General features: G+C 44.8%; 2 protein-coding genes across 11 annotated transcripts in view; both read left to right on the top strand.

Annotated features, from left to right (window-relative positions):
- The window catches only part of LOC115157310 (chromodomain-helicase-DNA-binding protein 8), a 30,005-nt gene extending 19,759 nt beyond the window's left edge, over window positions 1-10,246 (top strand). For all 4 annotated transcript variants that reach the window (XM_029705455.1, XM_029705454.1, XM_029705456.1 and 1 more), the window contains exons 32-39: window positions 4,044-4,706; window positions 4,790-4,902; window positions 5,085-5,312; window positions 5,529-5,624; window positions 5,810-5,953; window positions 6,100-6,207; window positions 6,321-6,425; window positions 9,180-10,246. In XM_029705455.1, the coding sequence (XP_029561315.1) occupies window positions 4,044-4,706; window positions 4,790-4,902; window positions 5,085-5,312; window positions 5,529-5,624; window positions 5,810-5,953; window positions 6,100-6,207; window positions 6,321-6,425; window positions 9,180-9,524 (1,802 nt within the window). In that variant the 3' untranslated portion in view covers window positions 9,525-10,246. The remainder of the gene's footprint in view (window positions 1-4,043; window positions 4,707-4,789; window positions 4,903-5,084; window positions 5,313-5,528; window positions 5,625-5,809; window positions 5,954-6,099; window positions 6,208-6,320; window positions 6,426-9,179) is intronic.
- Window positions 10,247-11,419: 1,173 nt separating this feature from the next.
- LOC115157312 (TOX high mobility group box family member 4-A) lies at window positions 11,420-18,122 on the top strand. 7 transcript variants are annotated; one of them, XM_029705460.1, is made up of 10 exons: window positions 11,451-11,519; window positions 13,468-13,527; window positions 13,601-13,666; window positions 13,804-14,100; window positions 14,188-14,442; window positions 14,569-14,922; window positions 15,765-15,845; window positions 16,085-16,849; window positions 16,942-17,096; window positions 17,251-18,122. In XM_029705460.1, exons 1-10 carry the CDS (start codon window positions 11,514-11,516, stop codon window positions 17,306-17,308), a joined length of 2,097 nt encoding a protein of 698 aa, XP_029561320.1. In that variant the 5' UTR covers window positions 11,451-11,513; the 3' UTR covers window positions 17,309-18,122. The 7 variants fall into 7 exon arrangements, with proteins under 7 accessions (XP_029561324.1, XP_029561323.1, XP_029561320.1 ...); XM_029705462.1 differs by having other exon boundaries at window positions 11,452-11,519; window positions 13,807-14,100; XM_029705464.1 differs by lacking the exon at window positions 13,468-13,527 and having other exon boundaries at window positions 11,420-11,519; window positions 13,807-14,100.
- Window positions 18,123-20,268: the final 2,146 nt, after the last annotated feature.

The raw sequence follows: 20,268 nt of genomic DNA, 5'->3' as shown, positions 1-20,268 counted from the left end.
GTCAATTTGTGGCTTTTTTGTTTGTCCACCTGCCTCTTGAGGATTGACCACAAGTTCTCAATGGGATTAAGGTCTGGGGAGTTTCCTGGCCATGGACCCAAAATATTGATGTTTTGCTCCCCGAGTCACTTAGTTATCACTTTTGCCTTATGGCAAGGTGCTCCATCATGCTGGACAAGGTATTGTTCGCCACCAAACTGTTCCTGGATGGTTGGGAGAAGTTGCTCTCGGAAGATATGTTGGTACCATTCTTTATTCATGGCTATGTTCTTAGGCAAAATTGTGAGTGAGCCCACTCCCTTGGCTGAGAAGCAACCCCACACATGGATGGTCTCAGGATGACACAGGACTGATGGTAGCGTTCACGTTGTCTTTTCCGGACAATATTCTTTCCGGATGCCCCCAAACAATCGGAGAGGGGATTCATCAGAGAAAATGACTTTACCCCAGTCCTCAGCAGTCCAATCCCTGTACCTTTTGCAGAATATCAGTCTCTCCCTGATATTTTTCCTGGAGAGAAGTGGCTTCTTTGCTGCCCTTCTTGACACCAGGCCATCCTCCAAGAATCTTCGCCTCACTGTGTGTGCAGATGCACTCACACCTGCCTGCTGCCATTCCTGAGCAAGCTCTGTACTAGTGGTGCCCCGATCCCGCAGCTGAAACAACTTTAGGAGACGGTCCTGGCACTTGCTGGACTTTTTTGGGCGCCCTGAAGCCTTCTTCGCAACAATTGAACCGCTCTCCTTGAAGTTCTTGATGATCCGATAAATGGTTGATTTAGGTGCAATCTTACTGGCAGCAATATCCTTGCCTGTGAAGCCCTTTTTGTGCAAAGCAACGATGACGGCACATGTTTACTTGCAGGTAACCATGGTACACAGAGGAAGAACAAGGATTCCAAGCACCACCCTCCTTTTTGAAGCTTCCAGTCTGTTATTCGAACTCAATCAGCATGACAGAGGTTTCTCACTCCTGTGTTAACGAGAGAATCCCTGACATGATGTCAGCTGGTCCTTTTGTGGCAGGGCTGAAATTCAGTGGAAATGTTTTTGGGGGATTCAGTTCATTTGCATGGCAAAGAGGGACTTTGCAATTAATTGCAATTCATCTGATCACTCTTCATAACATTCTGGAGTATATGCAAATTGCCATCATACAAACTGAGGCAGCAGACTTTGTGAAAATTAATATTTGTGTCATTCTCAAAACTTTTGGCCACGACTGTACAGTGTGTGTGCAAATGTAGAAGAGTAGGGTGGTAAGGCAATAAATAGGCCATCGAGGCGCAATAATTACAACTTAGCATTAACACTGGAATGACAGATGTGCAGATGATGATGCAAGTAGAGAATAGAGATACTGGGGTGCAAAAGAGCAAGAGGATAAGTAACAAAATGGAGATGAGGTAGTTGGGTGTGCTATTTACAGATTGGTTGTGTACAGGTACAGTGATCGGTAAGCTGCTCTGACAGCTGATGCTTAAAGTTAGAGAGGGAGATCTAAGACTCCAGCTTCAGTGATTTTTGTAATTCGGTCCAGTCATTGGCAGCAGAGAACTGGAAGGAAAAGCGACCAAAGGAAGTGTTGGCTTTGGGGGTGACCAGTGAAATATACCTGCTGGCGCGTGTGCTACGGGTGGGTGTTGCTATGGTGACCAGTGAGCTGAGATAAGGCGGGGCTTTATCTAGCATAGACTTATAGATGACCTGGAGCCAGTGGATTTGGCGACGAATATGTAGTGAGGGCCAGCCAACGAAAGCATACAGGTCGCAGTGGTGGGGTAGTATATGGGGCTTTGGTGACAAAACGGATGGCACTGTGATAGACTACATCCAATTTGCTGAGTAGAGTGTTGGAGGCTATTTTGTAAATGACATCGCCGAAGTCAAGGATCGGTAGGATAGTCAGTTTTACGAGGGTATGTTGGCAGCGAAATAGGAAGCCGATTTCTAGATTTAATTTTGGATTGGAGATGCTTAATGTGAGTCTGGAAGGAGAGTTTAGAGTCTAACCAGACACCTAGGTATTTGTAGTTGTCCACATATTCTAAGTCAGAACCGTCCAGAGTAGTGACGCTAGTCGGGCAGGAGGGTGCAGGCAGCAATCGGTTGAAGAGCATGCACTTAGTTTTACTTGCATTTGAAAGCAGTTTGGAGGCCACGGAAGGAGTGTTGTATGGCATTGAAGCTCGTTTGGAGGTTTGTTAGCACAGTGTCCAAAGAAAAGCCGGATTTATACAGAATGGTGTTGTCTGCGTAGAGGTGGATCAGAGAATCACCAGCAGCAAGAGCGACATCATTGATATATACAGAGAAAAGAGTCACCCCGAAAATTGAACCCTGTGGCACCCCCATAGAGACTGCCAGAGGTCCGGACAACAGGCCCTCCGATTTGACGCACTGAACTGTATCTGAGAAGTAGTTAGTCAACCAGGCAAGGCAATCATTAGAGAAACCAAGGCTGTTGAGTCTGCCGATACGAATACGGTGATTGACAGAGTCGAAAGCCTTGACCAGGTCGATGATGGCGGTTATAATATCGTTTAGGACCTTGAGCGTGGCTGAGGTGCACCCATGACCAGCTCGGAAACCAGATTGCATATTGGAGAAGGTACAGTGAGATTCGAAATGGTCGGTGATCTGTTTGTTGACTTGGCTTTCAAAGATTTTATGAAGTCCCAAAACTTTTTGGAATTAGTGCTACAGGAAGCAAATTTCTGTTCGAAAAAGCTAGCCTTAGCTTTCCTAACTGATTGAGTGAGCTTTCCTAACTCACTTGTAGCATTTGAGAAAGACCCTATCACGTGACGGGCATTTAGAATTTAGCTATTTGAGAGAGCCATGTGAGTGAGAGGTGCTTCGGAGCATGCAGCCAGGAGAAGGGAATTCTAATTATTATATTCAGCCCAATGACACAACGGCCACTGGCTGCAAAAGGCATGGATTTTTTTGAAGGGGCATTACGTCCACACAAAGGTTGATGCCGCCGGGAAATTCAAGGCATTATCAATTGCTTGTCAAATTGTGAATTAGAGACTGAAGTGTGTGCAGCACGAGGAAAAAACAAAGCAGAGCTCATACCTTTTCATGCGACTTTTTTCAAATCCTTGTTAGTTGCTTCATGCAGCCTTCGAATGTAATAGAAATCTAAACATATAGCCCAACATTTGTATCACAACTAAAGTTGCATAAATAACTCTAAATTAAGCATATAGGAGGACCTGTTTCTTTGTTAACCGTTCAACACGCAATAGCTGCATATGCGCACTCCTTAAAAAAAAAACATTTTTATTATGCTATGTTCAATTGTATTCTTCATATTATAAAATAATGCCATGGAATTCTATGCAAATCTTGTCTGCTAAATGAACGAGTGTAGCCTACAGCCATATGGCATAGCCAGATCGGAGCGTAACATTAGAACAACTCCCACTATTCTGTTCTTCTGAAATAGACTACATTTTCTTCATGTCATGTTTCTTTAGACCTGTCTAAAATAATGGATTTATTGTGAAGGTGTAGACTATATTTCATGGATCTATTCGACTTTTTAAAATATAGAAGTTCCAAAGGTCTGCATCAGTGGTTTGTAGGCTATGTGTGGAAGTCAGGAGATGCTAAATGTGTTTGTTAATTAACGGTCAATTACTGTGAAACCGGCATTTATTTGCTTGACAATCACCGGCTGACAAAATGTCATGACCACCACATCCCTAAGTGGGACAACATTCCACAGGCTACAATCAACAGCCTGATCAACTCTATGTGAAGGAGATGTCGCGCTGCATGAAGCAAATGGTGGTCACACCAGATACTGACTGGTTTTCTGATCCATGCACTAGTCATGTGAAATCCATAGATTAGGGCCTAATGAATTGATTTCAATTGACTAATTTCCTTGTATGAACTGTAACTCAGTAAAATCTTTGAAATTATTGCATGTTGCGTTTTTATATTTTTGTTGAGTGTATATTAAAGCATGGTGTTTAATATTTTGGTAGATCTGAAGAGAGACAGGTCCCTAACCCCTCTCTCTGTCCCCAGACCCTTCAGAGCTGGGCCAGTCTCTGGCCCCAATCACTGAGGAGCGGGCCTCTCGCACCCTGTACCGCATCAGCCTGCTGCGCCGTCTCCGTGAGCACGTCCTGCCTCACCCTTCTCTGGAGGAGCTCCTCCTGCTGGCCCCACCCAGCTCTGAGCTGCCTGCCTGGTGGAACACTCCAGCCCATGACCGGGAGCTCATGCTGGGTTCCGCCCTCCACGGCGTCAGCCGCACTGAGCTCTCGGTCTTCCTCGACCCGCAGTTCTCATTCAGCCAGGCCCGCCATGACTACCTCGAGAACCAGCAGAACCAGCCCGCCCCCGCCACTCCCCTCCTCCAACCACAGGCAGAGGAGGGCTCAGTCGTCAAAGAAGATGAGGGTCTGGACAAGGAGTCCCGCATCCTTGGAGCCTCTGAGGCTCTCGGCCACTCAGATACCCAGATCACACCCCTCTCCCGTCCCGATGGGAAGGGCCGAGCCCGGACCGGCTTGGGATGGAAGAAGAGCAGGGGGAGAGGCCCGAGAAGTGGAGGAAGTAAAGGAGAAAGAAGTGTAGGAGGGATTTCCGATTCCGATTCGGACTCTGATTCTGGCTCGTCTACCTCCTCCCAGCGATCAGGCAGCTCTGACGACAGTGGCGACAGTGACACAGAGAGGGAAAGAGGTGAGTGCGGACTGAGTGATATCGAAGTGTGAGGATTGAGATAAGACAACACACATTGATGTTTTTTTTTATTCTGTTTTCAGCTGCTTTGAAGATGGAGGAAGATGGGGAGAACAGCTTGCTCTCAATGACTCCATCTCAAGATGGCGCGCCACCAGAGTCCCTTACCGACCCCTTCAGGGTTGATTGGCCCAAGGTATGTAGGTGGGGGACATGTACAGTCTGCAACTATAGAGTATGGATGGATCCAGATATGTGGATGATCTGGTTGCTTGCACATTAGTACTTCAAATACAGTATTAACAGGAAGTTGAATATGAACTGTACAGTAGAAGGGATTGTTGTGTTGGTGGAGTGATTGGCTGGTTTCTCCCTCAGGACCGTGTATTGATAAACCGTCTGGACAGCCTCTGTACCCTGGTCCTGTCTGGGCAGTGGCCAACAGGGCGGCGCAATGCCTCTGACACCCAGCTCAACCCAGGCTCTGACGACCTAGGGGCAGGGGATGAGCTCAGCTTTGCACGGCTCATGCGGAAAGGCAACAGCACGCCTGGTGGAGAAGGAGCAGACGGACAGGAATCTGAGTTCACCGTCAAACTCCTGAAGGTGAGATGAGAGGAACACCGAAAAGTTTAATAAATTCTCGTGCTGGGGACCCACAGAGTGGTCAGTATTTTGTTCTAGCCCAGTAATAACACCTGATTCAGCTTTTTAAGCCATTGAAGTACATTGGGATAAAGCTTCTTTGACTGAAGTACAGATGGAATGACTAAATTGTCTGTCTTTCTCCATCCCCTTTTTTTTACTGTCCTACTCTCTTAGGAGGAGGGGCTGAAGCTGACCTTCTCTAAGCATGCCTTGATGTCCAATGGGTCAGGGGGCGAGGGGAGCGGACGCAGGAAGCGTAGGGACCAAGAAGTACACATATATACAATACTAGTGCACATTCTCATAGTCAGAGGTTAAGACTGCTCATAATACACAGATACGCAGACAAAGAAACAAACTCGCAAAAACTGACTAAACAAACTCTGAAATCTGCATACTCAAACATTCATGTAATGTTTGCATTTATCATGCCTCATTCATAATCTTCCACCTAGTTGTCAGATCCAGATGGAGCGGTCCCGGTGGTCGATGCCATGACGGGCACAGTGCTGAGTGGGGAGCGAGCCCCTCGCCGCAGAGACCTGCCCAACTGGCTGAAAGAGAACCCAGACTATGAGGTGGAGGGAGACATGTTGGAGGTAGATTTACCTGGAAGATTATGTCCATGTCTGTCTCTGCCTATGTCTCAATTGAAGCTCTGGCCAGAAGTACTGCACTTTGTGAGAAATACAGTATCATTTGAGATTTTCATGGTGACTGTCTCCTGTGTCTCGCCCCCCCTCAGCTTCTTGTGAACCGGAAGAGGAGGAGGAGGAAGAAGAGGACTGAGAAGACCGCAGCACTGTCGGGCAGTGAGAAGGTTAAGATCATTGATATGAGGACAGGAAAGAAGGTGAGAAATGGCAAAGGATGAATTACATGGGTGCATTGGGATCCTCGGTCAAATATTTATTTATTTGTGGATGTTGATTGCTTAAGGGTGGATTTTCTTTCCTTTTTATTCAGGTTGGGGCTGCGTATGGACCTATGCTGCAGGATCTGAGGGAGTTTCTGGAGGAGAACCCTGACTGTGCAGTGGCACCAGAATGGGCTGAGATGGTCCAGAGCTCTGTGAGTACCCTTAACTTATTTACAGCACACGTTAGGGCTGGGCGATACGGCCAAAATCTCCTATCCTGATATCGGTCATTTCAAATCCTGATAACGATACAAATCACGATATAGCACATTTTCTGTAAATTCAATGAGTAAATAGTTTATATAAAATGACCACATGTAAAGGCCTATTTCTTATTACATTTTGAATTATACTCAACAAATAAAAGGTACTTACTCATATTTGATTATTTCTCCTTTTATTTAGAACCTTTGCAAATGTTCAATTAAGCATGTAACAAAATTAATGTATAAAATCTAAAGGTAAATAGAAAACACTTCAATTATAGTTCAACTATCTATCTATATATATATATCTATCCTATCTATCTATCTATCTATATATACTGCTCAAAAAAATAAAGGGAACACTAAAATAACACATCCTAGATCTGAATGAATGAAATAATCTTATTAAATACTTTATTCTTTACATAGTTGAATGTGCTGACAACAAAATCACACAAAAATAATCAATGGAAATCCAATTTATCAACCCATGGAGGTCTGGATTTGGAGTCACACTCAAAATTAAAGTGGAAAACCACACTACAGGCTGATCCAACTTTGATGTAATGTCCTTAAAACAAGTCAAAATGAGGCTCAGTAGTGTGTGTGGCCTCCACGTGCCTGTAAGACCTCCCTACAACGCCTGGGCATGCTCCTGATGAGGTGGCGGATAGTCTCCTGAGGGATCTCCTCCCAGACCTGGACTAAAGCATCCGCCAACTCCTGGACAGTCTGTGGTGCAACGTGGCGTTGGTTGGATGTCCCAGATGTGCTCAATTGGATTCAGGTCTGGGGAAAGGGTGGGCCAGTCCATAGCATCAATGCCTTCCTCTTGCAGGAACTGCTGACACACTCCAGCCACATGAGGTCTAGCATTGTCTTGCATTAGGAGGAACCCAGGGCCAACCGCACCAGCATATGGTCTCACAAGGGGTCTGAGGATCTCATCTCGGTACCTAATGGCAGTCAGGCTACCTCTGGCGAGCACATGGAGGGCTGTGCGGCCCCCCAAAGAAATGCCACCCCACACCATGACTGACCCACCGCCAAACCGGTCATGCTGGAGGATGTTGCAGGCAGCAGAACGTTCTCCACGGCGTCTCCAGACTCTGTCACGTCTGTCACGTGCTCAGTGTGAACCTGCATTCATCTGTGAAGAGCACAGGACGCCAGTGGCGAATTTGCCAATCTTGGTGTTCTCTGCCAAATGCCAAACGTCCTGCACGGTGTTGGGCTGTAAGCACAACCCCCACCTGTGGACGTCGGACCCTCATACCACCCTCATGGAGTCTGTTTCTGACCGTTTGAGCAGACACATGCACATTTGTGGCCTGCTGGAGGTCATTTTGCAGGGCTCTGGCAGTGCTCCTCCTGCTCCCCCTTGCACAAAGGCGGAGGTAGCGGTCCTGCTGCTGGGTTGTTGCCCTCCTACGGCCTCCTCCACGTCTCCTGATGTACTGGCCTGTCTCCTGGTAGCGCCTCCATGCTCTGGACACTACGCTGACAGACACAGCAAACCTTCTTGCCACAGCTCGCATTGATGTGCCATCCTGGATGAACTGCACTACCTGAGCCACTTGTGTGGGTTGTAGACTCCGTCTCATGCTACCACTTGAGTGAAAGCACCGCCAGCATTCAAAAGTGACCAAAACATCAGCCAGGAAGCATAGGAACTGAGAAGTGGTCTGTGGTCCCCACCTGCAGAACCACTCCTTTATTGGGGGTGTCTTGCTAATTGCCTATAATTTCCACCTGTTGTCTATTCCATTTGCACAACAGCATGTGAAATGTATTGTCAATCAGTGTTGCTTCCTAAGTGGACAGTTTGATTTCACAGAAGTGTGATTTGACTTGGAGTTACATTGTTGTTTAAGTGTTCCCTTTATTTTTTTGAGCAGTGTATTATTTATATATATATATAATTTATTTATTTATTTGGGGGGGGCTTGCCTGTTTTGCATGTTATTTTGGCATTAATACGTGTCTTATCAATTTGCATTTGGTACCTTGGGTTGAGTGTTAGCACCAACTCACAAAACCCCCGTTTCTCGACCGTGTAAATTGGGGTCACGTCTTTGCAGATGTAAGTTGTAACGGCAGCTGTTATCTCCTTCCATCTTCATGATTCTTTGCCATATGGTGTGCCGCAGGCAAAACCCTCTTGCAACATTTGAGTCGGGGGTTTGTTTTGAGCACTCGATTATACTTTTTTGGGTCTCATCCGTAGACTCTCTCTGTACTGTTTCACATGATTCTTGCGTAGGTGGTAAAAGATGCCAGTGGTTTGAGCCTGTTGTCGGGACCGGCCTGCGGCATATTTTGCAGAGGACGGTTTTCTGGTCCGTGTCAGACTTCATACCCAAACCACATCCATACAACCGAAGTAGCCCCTCTTTTAGGTACGAGCTCTGTGTCAAGTTCACTCTCCTCCAAGCTTGTGTTGCGAATTTCCTTCCACACGTGAACACAAAGCGTTGTCCAATTGACAAAAAATATTGCCGTAAAGAGTGTGATTTGCAACACAACGAAATAAACGATAGAGCATAATATGAAACGATAGAAAAACATCTATCGTAACACGATATATCATCGTATCGCCCAGCCCTAGCACACGTCATAATGTTCAGTGAATCAGTTCTGCTTCACATTGTAAAATATTCCCAAAAACTGATCCTGGTTCATTCCATTTTGTCCTTCCAGGGCTTTCTGCCAGACAGCCTCTTCCACCGGCTCCTCTCTGCACGCCCTGTCATCCCCAAGAGAGTCCGCCACCGCCACCACCACCACCATGCTCCTCAGTCTGCCCCGCTGGAGGACCCAGTCCTGGGCGGAGGTGAAGAGACCCTGGTCTCAGACGGGGCCTACATGATGGAGGACGAAGACTTGGAGAATTCCCCTTTCCTGACTCAAGCTTTTGATGTTAAGATGGAAGGCGGCGACAGCTTGTCACAAGGCGGATATGAGAGTTCTGACAGGGAGGCCCTTTTGGACGACGTCATCATGGCGCAGAAGGACTCAGACTCTTCCTCCAGCTCAGAAGATTGACCAAGCCCATTTTGTCTGATATAGTCCCAGAAAAATCATGTTATTTTCCCTTTCATGTTATTGCTCATTGTTTATTTTTATCATGATATATATATTGAATTTTGGATGAATTTGGTTTTTGTTCTTTTTACTCACTTGGTTTCTGTAGATTTTTGGAAAGGACCAGGTTTGCACCCAACTCTTTCCATTCCCTTCATTCATGATATTCCCCCTCCCTCCATGACCATCCCCTTGGCACCCTCTACCCACACAGTGAGTCCACGCCCAACTCTGTTTCTCAACCCACTGCTCTTCTCCCTCAAACCCATTCCCAGTCTCAGCTTTAAGGGGAGCCCTGCTGTGAAGGCATTTGATCGAAGAACCTCCTAGCTAGTCCTCCAGTATAACTGGACGAGAGGACATGCGTACTGAGCAGACCAGAACTTTGCTCCCATGATGCCTGAGTCTGATGTCATAGGCCAATTCTGCTCCCTGTTGAGTCAGTGAACTTTAAGGGGTCCAATTTGTGATGTACATTTTTCTGGTAGGGTAAAAGGTGTGTGGGGGGGTGGTACCAGTATATAAGTTACTGATCCAGTGCTAGGATGATGGGTGTATTGTACAATGTAGAACTGGTCGGTTGTGTGCTATGGTGCAAAGATGACCACGATGAGTTAATATTCTTGTTTTATGACCTGAATGTATCTGTGATATGAATAACAATCTACAGTGAAAGCAGCCAAGTCCTCTTGTCCTTGTGTATTTGTGTGAAATAGCTGAACACATGCTGTCAAGAAAAAGCTGTTTTTTCAGGCATTTTCCCTGTTCACTTACAATCCTGAGTTTTAAAAAGGATTAAATTAAGATGTTTTGTGATAATCCCACGTTTGTGAAGGCGGAAACCAATGCCCCAGGTCTCTGGTTTTCAGGGTTCTGACTAGAGTACAGTTATGACCGGAAGCGACTTTTTCTTATGCAGGTAAGGAGAATTTACGCAGCAGGTTAGAATAATTAAGGTGGCAGGTTGAGACTTCGGTTAAGGTTGGCTGAAATACTTGGCTAACCTACTCCCTCAAGTCACAGGCGTTTTTCAGGGGCCACGAACAGTGTAAAGTTACAATACCAGATATCCATCAAGTGGACTTGTGCTCTGACATAAACAAGCATGGTGCTGGTCACAATCTATTTACGTTTATACGTAGTCACCGGAAAGCAGTCTAAAGCGAAGAGTTGAATCTGGCGTACCTTATCTGGTGCCTATACTGGAGTGAATTTTCTCCTGCCTTGCAAGCGCCAATGAAACTTTTAGAGATGTCTTTAGTGTGAGCGCGCTGCCATGTTTCTTCAATTCTATCAACGAAATTGGAAAAGGGTATACACGCTGGTCAGCATAATTTTTTTGTTGTACAACGCTTTAGCCTCAATGTGAATGGTTTAATTACACGCGACCGGCATTGATTGCATAACTGGTTTTCATTCGATATGGCTTTATAACAAATCCACTATCTCTCCATCTCAGAAAGTGGACCTCGCGGACCAGCCCCCAGCTCGGCCCATCCGGCCCGGTTCTTCCCCCGGACGACAAGTTCTCGCGGCACCGAGTGACACTGATATGCTTCGGGCTCCAATTCATGTGCTAAAGTAGCACATACTGGTATGTATTAGCGCTACTGAATACTCACTCACCCATTTCCGTTTTATTGAATTATGTTGTGCAATATTTGTTGGGGTTACTTTAAATGGGCAACTCGTTCTTCAAGATGACAATGAAAATAGTGAATAAAGTATGTTTTTGTTAAATAACCCTCTTACTGTTCTATTTTACTTAATTTGATTGTGTGTTGTAAATAGCATTCTTATGGTATGTTTTGATATCAAATACATACCATAATGATAACCGGTAAATAAGGCCAACGGAATCTGAGTGACGTCATTTCCCTGAATCCCGGAAACCAAGTGTATCAACTAAAACAATTAATTAGAAAATGAGTGGACCGATGTAGTGCGAGGATGGAGGTAAGAGAGAGGATAATTAGTAAAAAAATGTTTTTATTGAAGATTGAGTATGATTAAGTCTACTGAACGCCTTGATATTTTGTACCGTCTTTCCACTTTTAATAGCCTTCTGTCTATGCTAAGTATTAGCCACGCCAGGTAGCTTGTTAACCAAAACTTCCCCAACAGTCATTTTTGACACGACCGTCATGCTGGTTGTCATTTGTAAAGCTGATAGTGGTTTATCACAGCTATTATCACACCACGTTTTTACTATGACAATATTTAGCTAAGTACAGTAGTTATAGCCTCCATGTAAACAAGGGTGTATTAATTACGCCTATACTGTGGCAAAACTTTTTCTAAACCTATTCAGTCTGTTGGTGTAGGTGGTTTCCAGTTTCCACTATTATCACACCAATCCATTCCTTAATAATCCACGAGGGGGTGTACAGTCCTCTTTTAGGACAATGGTGACATAATTCTAGATTGACCTATATCCCAATTTCTTAGACATGTTGGATAGGTCTCAGCAGAGTTATATTTCGACGTCCAGTTAGGTGAGATTTGACGATAGACGTTCCAGCGATATTTTCTTCAAGCTGTTTAATGAGAGAATCCTGTCTACTATCTAGAGCGTCGAACGAGAGATGCTGTCTTACTCACTGGACAATGGGTTAAACACCACAGTGTACAATCGCAGCAGCAAGATTGGTGACCTGTTGCCACAAGAAAAGGGCAATTATTTAACCTTGACCTAAATACCTATTTATGTTTATTCCCCATTTTGTACTTTAACTATTTGCACATCATTACAACACTGTATATAGACATGACATTTGAAATTTATTTTTATTTTGGAACTTTTGTGAGTAATGTTTACTGTACATTTTTGTTTATTTCACTTGCTTTTGCAATGTTTACATGTTTCCCATGCTAATGAAGCACTTTAAATTGAAATGTATACTTTTGAGGAAATGGTAAATGTATGCGTCGGCAGTGTGCCGCGCGGTGCATTCTGGAACAAGGAGAGCTCTCCTTCAATTAATGAATAGCAGTCAATTGGGCACTAGCTCAAAAAACAAACATTAGTAATAATTTCGTAAAGAGGTACAACAGTACAAATATTTTCCGATATACAATATAAAGAACTTGTTCTCTGTGATATCGTATAGCTTTGGAATCGTAACATTCCGTACTTCCGAGGAAAATAAGCAGGTTTCTCGACACCCTGATTTTGAGAAGCGATTGCGTGGCGATTAGCTTTGCAGCGGTGTTGATGCAGCATGACAACGTGAACGCGATTGGTCTACAGGCTGCTTGGTGATGCGTTAAGTTTCTCAATTCATTGACCAATGGGATCCCTATCTCCTTTTTCTAATATATCTGCCTAAAATTATTGGTCGAGCTTGCTGAGTAGGGACCGAATGAACCCTAGCAACGTGATTTTGACACATTGCCTTATAGCTAGCTAAATATCATACGGGCACATTTAGGTTCTTATGTGGAACAAAGATTGTTACCATAATTAGTTAAAAACAGCAAACGTGAGCTAAATCGGAATGATTCCCTGGAAGCTAGCATTAGCGTTGTTGGCTAGCCTGCTTGCTAGTTAAGTACTTTATTAATTTCATCAAATACTCAATTAGCTCTCTGATAATGCTGAACAAATCCTTTACTTGCAATGTAATTTTGTAAATCAGTTACCTAGCTAACATTTGTCAACTTAAATATATTGATATACAGCTAGTGGTTAGCTAGCTAGCACACCAGTTAGTGAGGCGATTGATTCGTCTCGTTTGGCATGATGGTGCTCTCAAGCTAGTTTGGAGTTCTTATTATAGCTCAGTGGCTAGGAGACTGCATTACAAAGAGCTCACCACTCTTGTTGGTTAAATTGCACAATTTTGATTGGTCTGTCACGATGGATCTTCATTTTTACTCTGACCTCTCTGATGGCACCGATCAGAATGCCGACCAGGAGTTCTTGGAAGCACAGGGTTATAATGGATACGACCCAGTTAACAAGGTATGTGGTCTATTTCTAAACAAGGGGAAAGAGAGAGTATTCACACAACATGAAAACAATGTGTGTTTTGCAGTTTCCGGGAGGCAGTGATACTTACCTCACCATCTCTGGGGCAGGTCATCCTTTTCTCTCCTCTGAGGTGGGTGTCATGATCCTCGAAGCCTGCACACATTCCACAATGCGTATTATTCACATTGTGCAGTGTATTCGCACCTAAAATGTTAATGTAATCGATTTGTCCCATTAACAGTTGTCCTTCTCCTTCTCTCTGTTTAGCAGACATTCCATACCCCCAGTCTTGGAGATGAGGTGTTTGAGATTCCTCCCATCTCCCTGGACCAGGACTCGGCCCTCAGTGTGGGGGACGAGGTGTCCCATTTTGGGGAACTATCGGGGGGAGCAGGGGGTCCTTCCGGGGCTGGAAGCCTGGCGAGGAATGCTGTGGTGGGGGGCAATGACCCCTCCTTTGCCTCCACCTATGTGAACCCAAACTCTCAGGGCCTGGAGCACCTGAGTCTTAGGGTGATGAGCCAGCCTGGAGGGGGGGCCCTGCTCAGCTCAACACTGGGGGTGGTAAGTGGTGTACTTATGAATACTACTAGAAGACTTTGTGCATCATCAAATTGTAATCCTTTAAGACTTGTGAAAACTCCTGTCTAGGAACTTGGCCACTCCATTGGCTCCCATTTCAGCAGCTCCTCTCCAATGACCATTGATGTCCCACTTGGTGACATGAATCATGGCCTATTGGGACACAATCAGCTAACCACTATTGACCAATCAGAGTTGAGTGCCCAGCTTGGGCTTGGTCTTCATGGCGGGAACATTCTGTCCCGTTCCAAGTCACCTGACCAGCTGTCTGCCACGCCTTCTCCAGCAGGCTCCCTCCAGGATGATGACATGGATGACTTCAGGGTGAGTGTCTGTTTATATGTGTAGGACTTGTTGGTTTGTCATGTGTTGTTGAAGTCTTGCTAAGTCAACTGATCTGGCCTTGTATCTTTCCGTGTCTCTCTGTCCACTGTTCCCACTGTCACCCAGAAGAGTGTGCTGGTTGACTCTCCAATGTCCCTGTCGGTCTCCCCTGCAATTCTCTCCCACCTCTCCACCATGCCGGGCTCTGCCCCCATGCTCTCCTCCTCCATCTCCCCTGCATTAGTGAGGCGCGGCGGGGGAAAGCCGGCCATGGTGGCCGCTACGGCAGGGCCTGGAGGAGGGAAGAAGGGAAAGAAGAAGAAAGACCCCAACGAGCCCCAGAAACCCGTCTCTGCGTACGCCCTGTTCTTCAGGGACACCCAGGCTGCCATCAAGGGCCAGAACCCCAATGCCACATTTGGAGAGGTGTCCAAGATCGTAGCCTCCATGTGGGACAGCCTTGGGGAAGAGCAGAAACAGGTATACAGTACACACTTTTACTAAAAGATATACCGTAAATCTTCAATTAATAGCATAGGCGCTTATTTGCCCCAATCACTGAACACAACCGACGCTTATTAAAACAGGGGTGGCAGGTAGAGCGGTTAGAGCGTTGGGCCAGTAACCGAAAGGTTGCTGGATCGAATCCCGAGCTGACAAGGTAAAAATCTGTCGTTCTGCCCAAGTTAACCCACTGTTCCCCGGTAGGCCGTTTTTGTAAATAAAATACAAATTCTTAACTGACTTGCCTAGTTAAATAACAACTAACATTTTAAATGTATTAGTCGGGTGTCTATTTTCTTAATGCACACAGCTTTTTCAAAAAATATATATTTTTTGTGACCAGTAACAAATTCATCGCCGATCAGACTTACAAAGACTAGGCTGCCTATCGTACACCCACGATTTCGCTCATCATCACCGTTCTCTCACCCGTTCCACCTCGTTGCGCCTTGTGCCCCCTGTAGTTGAGCCGAGTATGTCAAACCACACAGCTGTCTGATCCATGACAATGGTGTTGCTTTCCTTTATCTTCTTTTGCCAATCTTTATGTTACACACTGCAGGGAACTCGTAAAAAATGAATTTGAATCTGCCGTTTATTTGAAACAGGAGTTTATTTGTTGAAATGACGGGGCTGATGCCCGGCTATTAAAAGGGACAGGCGGCTATTTGAGACTGCATTTCATTGAAGTTTTACAGTACACTTAGAACAATTGAAGGACATTGTGGATAAAAGGATATACTGTAATTCATGTAATAAACAGGATTTGTGTTTACTCTTGTCTTCATCTACATAATTATACCCTCTGTCACTATTAGGTGTATAAGAGGAAGACGGAAGCAGCGAAAAAGGAGTACTTGAAGGCATTATCAGCTTACAGAGCCAATCAGCTCTCACAGGTCAAATCTCTAGGCCTGTCTTTGCTTAGAAATCGTGTGACTGTAGCCATGACAATGTTATATTGAAAATGTCTATAAGCTGTACCTCTCAAAATTGTCATTTCTGAAATGTAATATACTCTTATCTCACCAATTCAATAATATGTTTTATTTATTTATATTTATTTATTAATAATAATACAGAAATAAAATCTCTTTTTTTATTATATATATTTTTTCCTTCCCTGGGTTCTCTTTAGCCCTCCATTGAGATGATGGACACGGCCTCTTCACCACCTCCAGTGCCTGAGCCAGTGAATGTGGCCCTCCTGGCTCCCGCCCGCCCCTCCCGCCTCCCCCAGCACAACCCTGACCAGAATACCATCACCAACATCTGCACCTCCAACATCATTCTGGACGTCCCCCAGGTCACCACACGCTCCCGCACAGGGGCTCACAAGCCCCTCACCCTGGGTCCCGCCACCCCGACCCTGATCCCAAACATCACAACCACCCTGACCCCCGCCATCACCAAGATCATCATCTCCAAACAGATGCTCCAGGCCGGGGCTCAGCTCCACCAGATCCCCACCTCCATGGTGACTGTGCTCCCTGGCGGTGTGCGCACCCTGCTGCCTTCAGCCCCACGCCAGCCCCCACCTCTGCAGCAGATGCAGCATGCCCCTCCTCCCCCGCGGCTCCAGCAGATGGTACACTCCGCAGCCCCGCCTCCCCTCCAGGCCAAGCCCAGAGGAAGTGCTGGACCTGGGCTTCCTGTGTCCATCACCGCGACACCTCCCCCTCCACTACAGATCACGATAGTCCCTGCTTCTTTGCAAGCAGACGCATCCTTGCCCATTATTGTTACGACAACAGCAACCGCCAACTCAATTTGTGTCACCAATTCCATTGTACCTACATCTGCTTACTCCACCCCTACAGTGGCTCTGCAATTGGCAAAATCCACTGACTTGACGGCCAGTGCAGATGAGGATGCGGTTACGGAAGAGTTCACGTCAGGAGAGGTAGGCTGAGGTTTTTCTTCGTAAATTGACCCAATGTGCATGTTAAATATGCTTGGTGTTTTAATCATCAACTTTTCCCTATTTTTCTTCAGATGGAAATGGAGTTCAATATGTCTCCAGGTGCCACTGATGTGGCTTCTGGCCCTCTGACTATGTGTGTGCGCGCAGGATGCACCAATCCTGCAATAGAGAGCACAGACTGGGACAAAGAGTACTGCAGCAATGAATGCGTCGCCACTCACTGCAGGTGTGTGGGTTTGGATTTAAATGTATGTGTTCCTTTATTTCTGTGAGGAAGGTTGATGTTGTTTTTGGGACGTTTAAGTGAGTGGTGTTGGAGTAGAAAAGGGAACATGATTATGTCAACTGACTTAAACACTTGTCTCCTTTCTCTCCTTCAGGGATATCTTCATGGCCTGGTGCTCGATCAGGAATCACAACACCATGGTTGTCAAGTAAAGACGAGCATTACCCAGACAAAGGGAGAAATGTGTCTTGTTGGGTGATAACAGACCTACGGTAGACTGATTGGGGTGAGGGGAAAAGATGGAGTTCGGAGGGGAAAAGAAAAGCACACAGTGTACAACGACGCGATCCATTGGAAAGAATTTCTAAACATTACACATGGGATTCATTTACAAATTAATGGATAGTTGAGACAGTGGCCGAGATGTTTTATTGTTTGGATGTGCACAACTTTAACAGGTCTAGTTACACTGATAGTGTTAGAAGAGGATGTAGCCCAAATGAAGGGACCTAAAGTCATAGTGGGATTCCAAAGGGTTCTATTCCAGAGGGTACATTGGAACATAGTGCCACTAGTTGTGACAGCTCCATTTGATCGGTTCATTGAAATCAGGTTTGACAGAGAGAAATTAGGATACCAATTTTTTTTATCCATGGCAGCCAAAAGATTAATAAAGTGTGCTATTTTAACTATTTGGATAAATATATATTTGATACCCACCTATTTTTTTGTTGGTTACCTTTAGGTCCTTGAAAAACATTTGTCAGTGTCTCTTCTTTTTAGAGAAACAGAATCAGGAAAATACAAAACATTTCAGTGACACTGAAAATATGTGATTTGGAGTAGTGTATCATACAATACTCCTGTTTTTTTTTACATTTAGTTAGTGGCCTCTAGGGTCAATACTCTTTTTCATTATTATGAAGGAAATGTTCACCACGTCCGTGGTGAGTAAACGACAGCAGAAATCAAGGTCAATTTGTTATTCGCATTTTTAATAAAAGCAATGAAGATAAGGAGCTCAAACTCTGGTCTCATTTATTGAGAGTAGCGGTGAATAGTGTTTCAGTGCTAAAGGGGATGCTTCAATCAGACAACAACAGACGGCATTTCAGTAAGTCATTTCTGAGCCTCACTATATAATGCAGTTCCTTAATACATCCTTTACAATAAGCAATAGTTAAATACACCGATATTTGTACATAAACAAAACATTTCATCAAAATGCTATTGCGTCATGTCAACATTTTAATATAAAAGAAACCTGAGACAATGGAATTGTACATTTGGTTCAGTGCTTGGTGAATAGTGTCATAAACCTCTTTTACACCTTGTGCTAACGTGTTCTGTGATCTGATCAAGGTTCGTCGCTTGTACACGTATTCAAATTTGTCATCCTTCCACTGTGTCCACATTGTGACCAGATTAGCTGGTGCCTCCCTGTATGCAAAATATTGGACAGATATTCTTTCAAAATCATATGAATTTCTTTTAAGACAATTACTTACATTATGCCATTAGTCCAGCGCTTCCCTAACTCAGTCCTGGGGACCCCAAGGGGTGCACAATTAGCTTTTTGCCCTAGCACTACACAACTGATTCAAATAACTCAAGTTTTGATTATTTCAATCAGCTGTGTAGTGCTACAGCAAAAACCCAAACATTCACCGCTTGGGGTCCCCAGGACTGAGTTTGGGGAACACTGCATTAGTCAATGGTGCTTCCTGTCACCAATTTTAAAGGCCGGTATAATGATGATTTTAAATGGTTTGACAATCATGTTATGTTTACGCTTGATTGATATCGATGGGCTCCTGACTGGTGTAGCGGTCTAAGGCACTGCATCTCAGTGCAAGAGGCATCACTACAGTTATTGGTTCGAATCCAGGCTGAATCACATCCGGCCGTGTTTGGGAGTCCCATAGGGCGGCGCACATTTGGCCCGGGGTAGGCCGTCATTGTAAATAAGAATTTGTTCTTAACTGACTTGCCTAGTTAAATGAAGGTTAAATAAAATATCCAGACAATAGGTTCTTGACTACCTCTGGAGGTTGTCAGGAAGATCAGATCACAATGTGTCTTTTAATCTACACCGCTCTAAAAATGTGAGCACAATCAGAATGTGGGCAAGATCAGGACAAAGGGCACATGTTAGCACCAGGTAGAAACAGGGCTAAAGTTGGACCACTACCGGGTCTCTATAATTGTGACTCTACTGGGAGGATCTATGCGGTAGAGGCCGAATCCCAGGCACAGTCTGGCTGAGCTGAGCCTTGAACTGGTGTAGCTGGGTCAGTTTCATACCCACTTCAGAAAAAGTGATGGTTCCCTTCCCAAAGTCTACCACCACTGCCAACCTGTTGCCCTTCAGGGAATTGGCGATCTCCCTCTTCATCTTGTGGTAGGCAAACAGATTGCCCTTGTGTGTGATGCTCCAGGATTCATTTTGTGTGTGATGCTCCAGGATTCATTTTATGTGTGATGCTCCAGGATTCATTTTGTGTGTGATGCTCCAGGATTCATTTTATGTGTGATGCTCCAGGATTCATTTTTGAGGCCAAAAGCGAGGCCCTCAGTCCCCTAGCATTTAATGCTCTGGGAGGACAACGATATCCTAGTAATGTCTCCCAGAGGAGTAGCACTGGGTGGTGAGAACCTCAGGTGCTTTGCCAAAGTGGGGGAGGGACAGTTTGAAACCCCACTCTCTCCACAGACTGGAGGTCAGTGGTGGAAAAAGTACCCAATTGTCATACTTGAGTAAAAGTAAAGTTACCTGAATAGAAAATGACTCAAGTAGAGGTGAAAGTCACCCAGGAAAATACTACTTGAGTAAAAGTCAAAGTATTTTGATTTAAATATATTTAAGCATCAAAAGTAAATGTTGCTAAAATATACTTAAGTATCAAAAGTAAAAGTAAGAATAATTGAAAATTCCTTATTAGGCAAACCAGATGGCACCATTTTCTTGTTTTTTAAAAATGTACAGATATCCAGGGTCACACTCCAACACTTATACATAATTTAAAAACAAAGCATTTGTGTTTAGTGGGTCCGCCAGATCAGATGCAATAGGGATTACCAGGGATGTTTTCTTAATAAATGTGCGAATTGGACCATTTTCTGTCCTGCTAAGCATTCAAAATGTAACGAGTACTTTTGCGTGTCAGGGAAA

This window comes from Salmo trutta, chromosome 21, assembly GCF_901001165.1.
Source record: "Salmo trutta chromosome 21, fSalTru1.1, whole genome shotgun sequence".
Lineage (NCBI taxonomy): Eukaryota > Metazoa > Chordata > Actinopteri > Salmoniformes > Salmonidae > Salmo > Salmo trutta.
The sequence above is the reverse complement of the archived record's forward strand: the minus strand, read 5'-3'. Positions and strand labels throughout refer to the sequence as shown.

Coding starts and splice junctions, on each gene's coding strand:
- LOC115157312 (XM_029705457.1), top strand. CDS start 13,423: ATGGATCTTCATTTTTACTCTGACCTCTCTGATGGCACCGATCAGAAT. Junction 15,846..16,084: donor GAGCCAATCAGCTCTCACAG/GTCAAATCTCTA, acceptor GGTTCTCTTTAG/CCCTCCATTGAGATGATGGA. Junction 16,850..16,941: donor AAGAGTTCACGTCAGGAGAG/GTAGGCTGAGGT, acceptor ATTTTTCTTCAG/ATGGAAATGGAGTTCAATAT.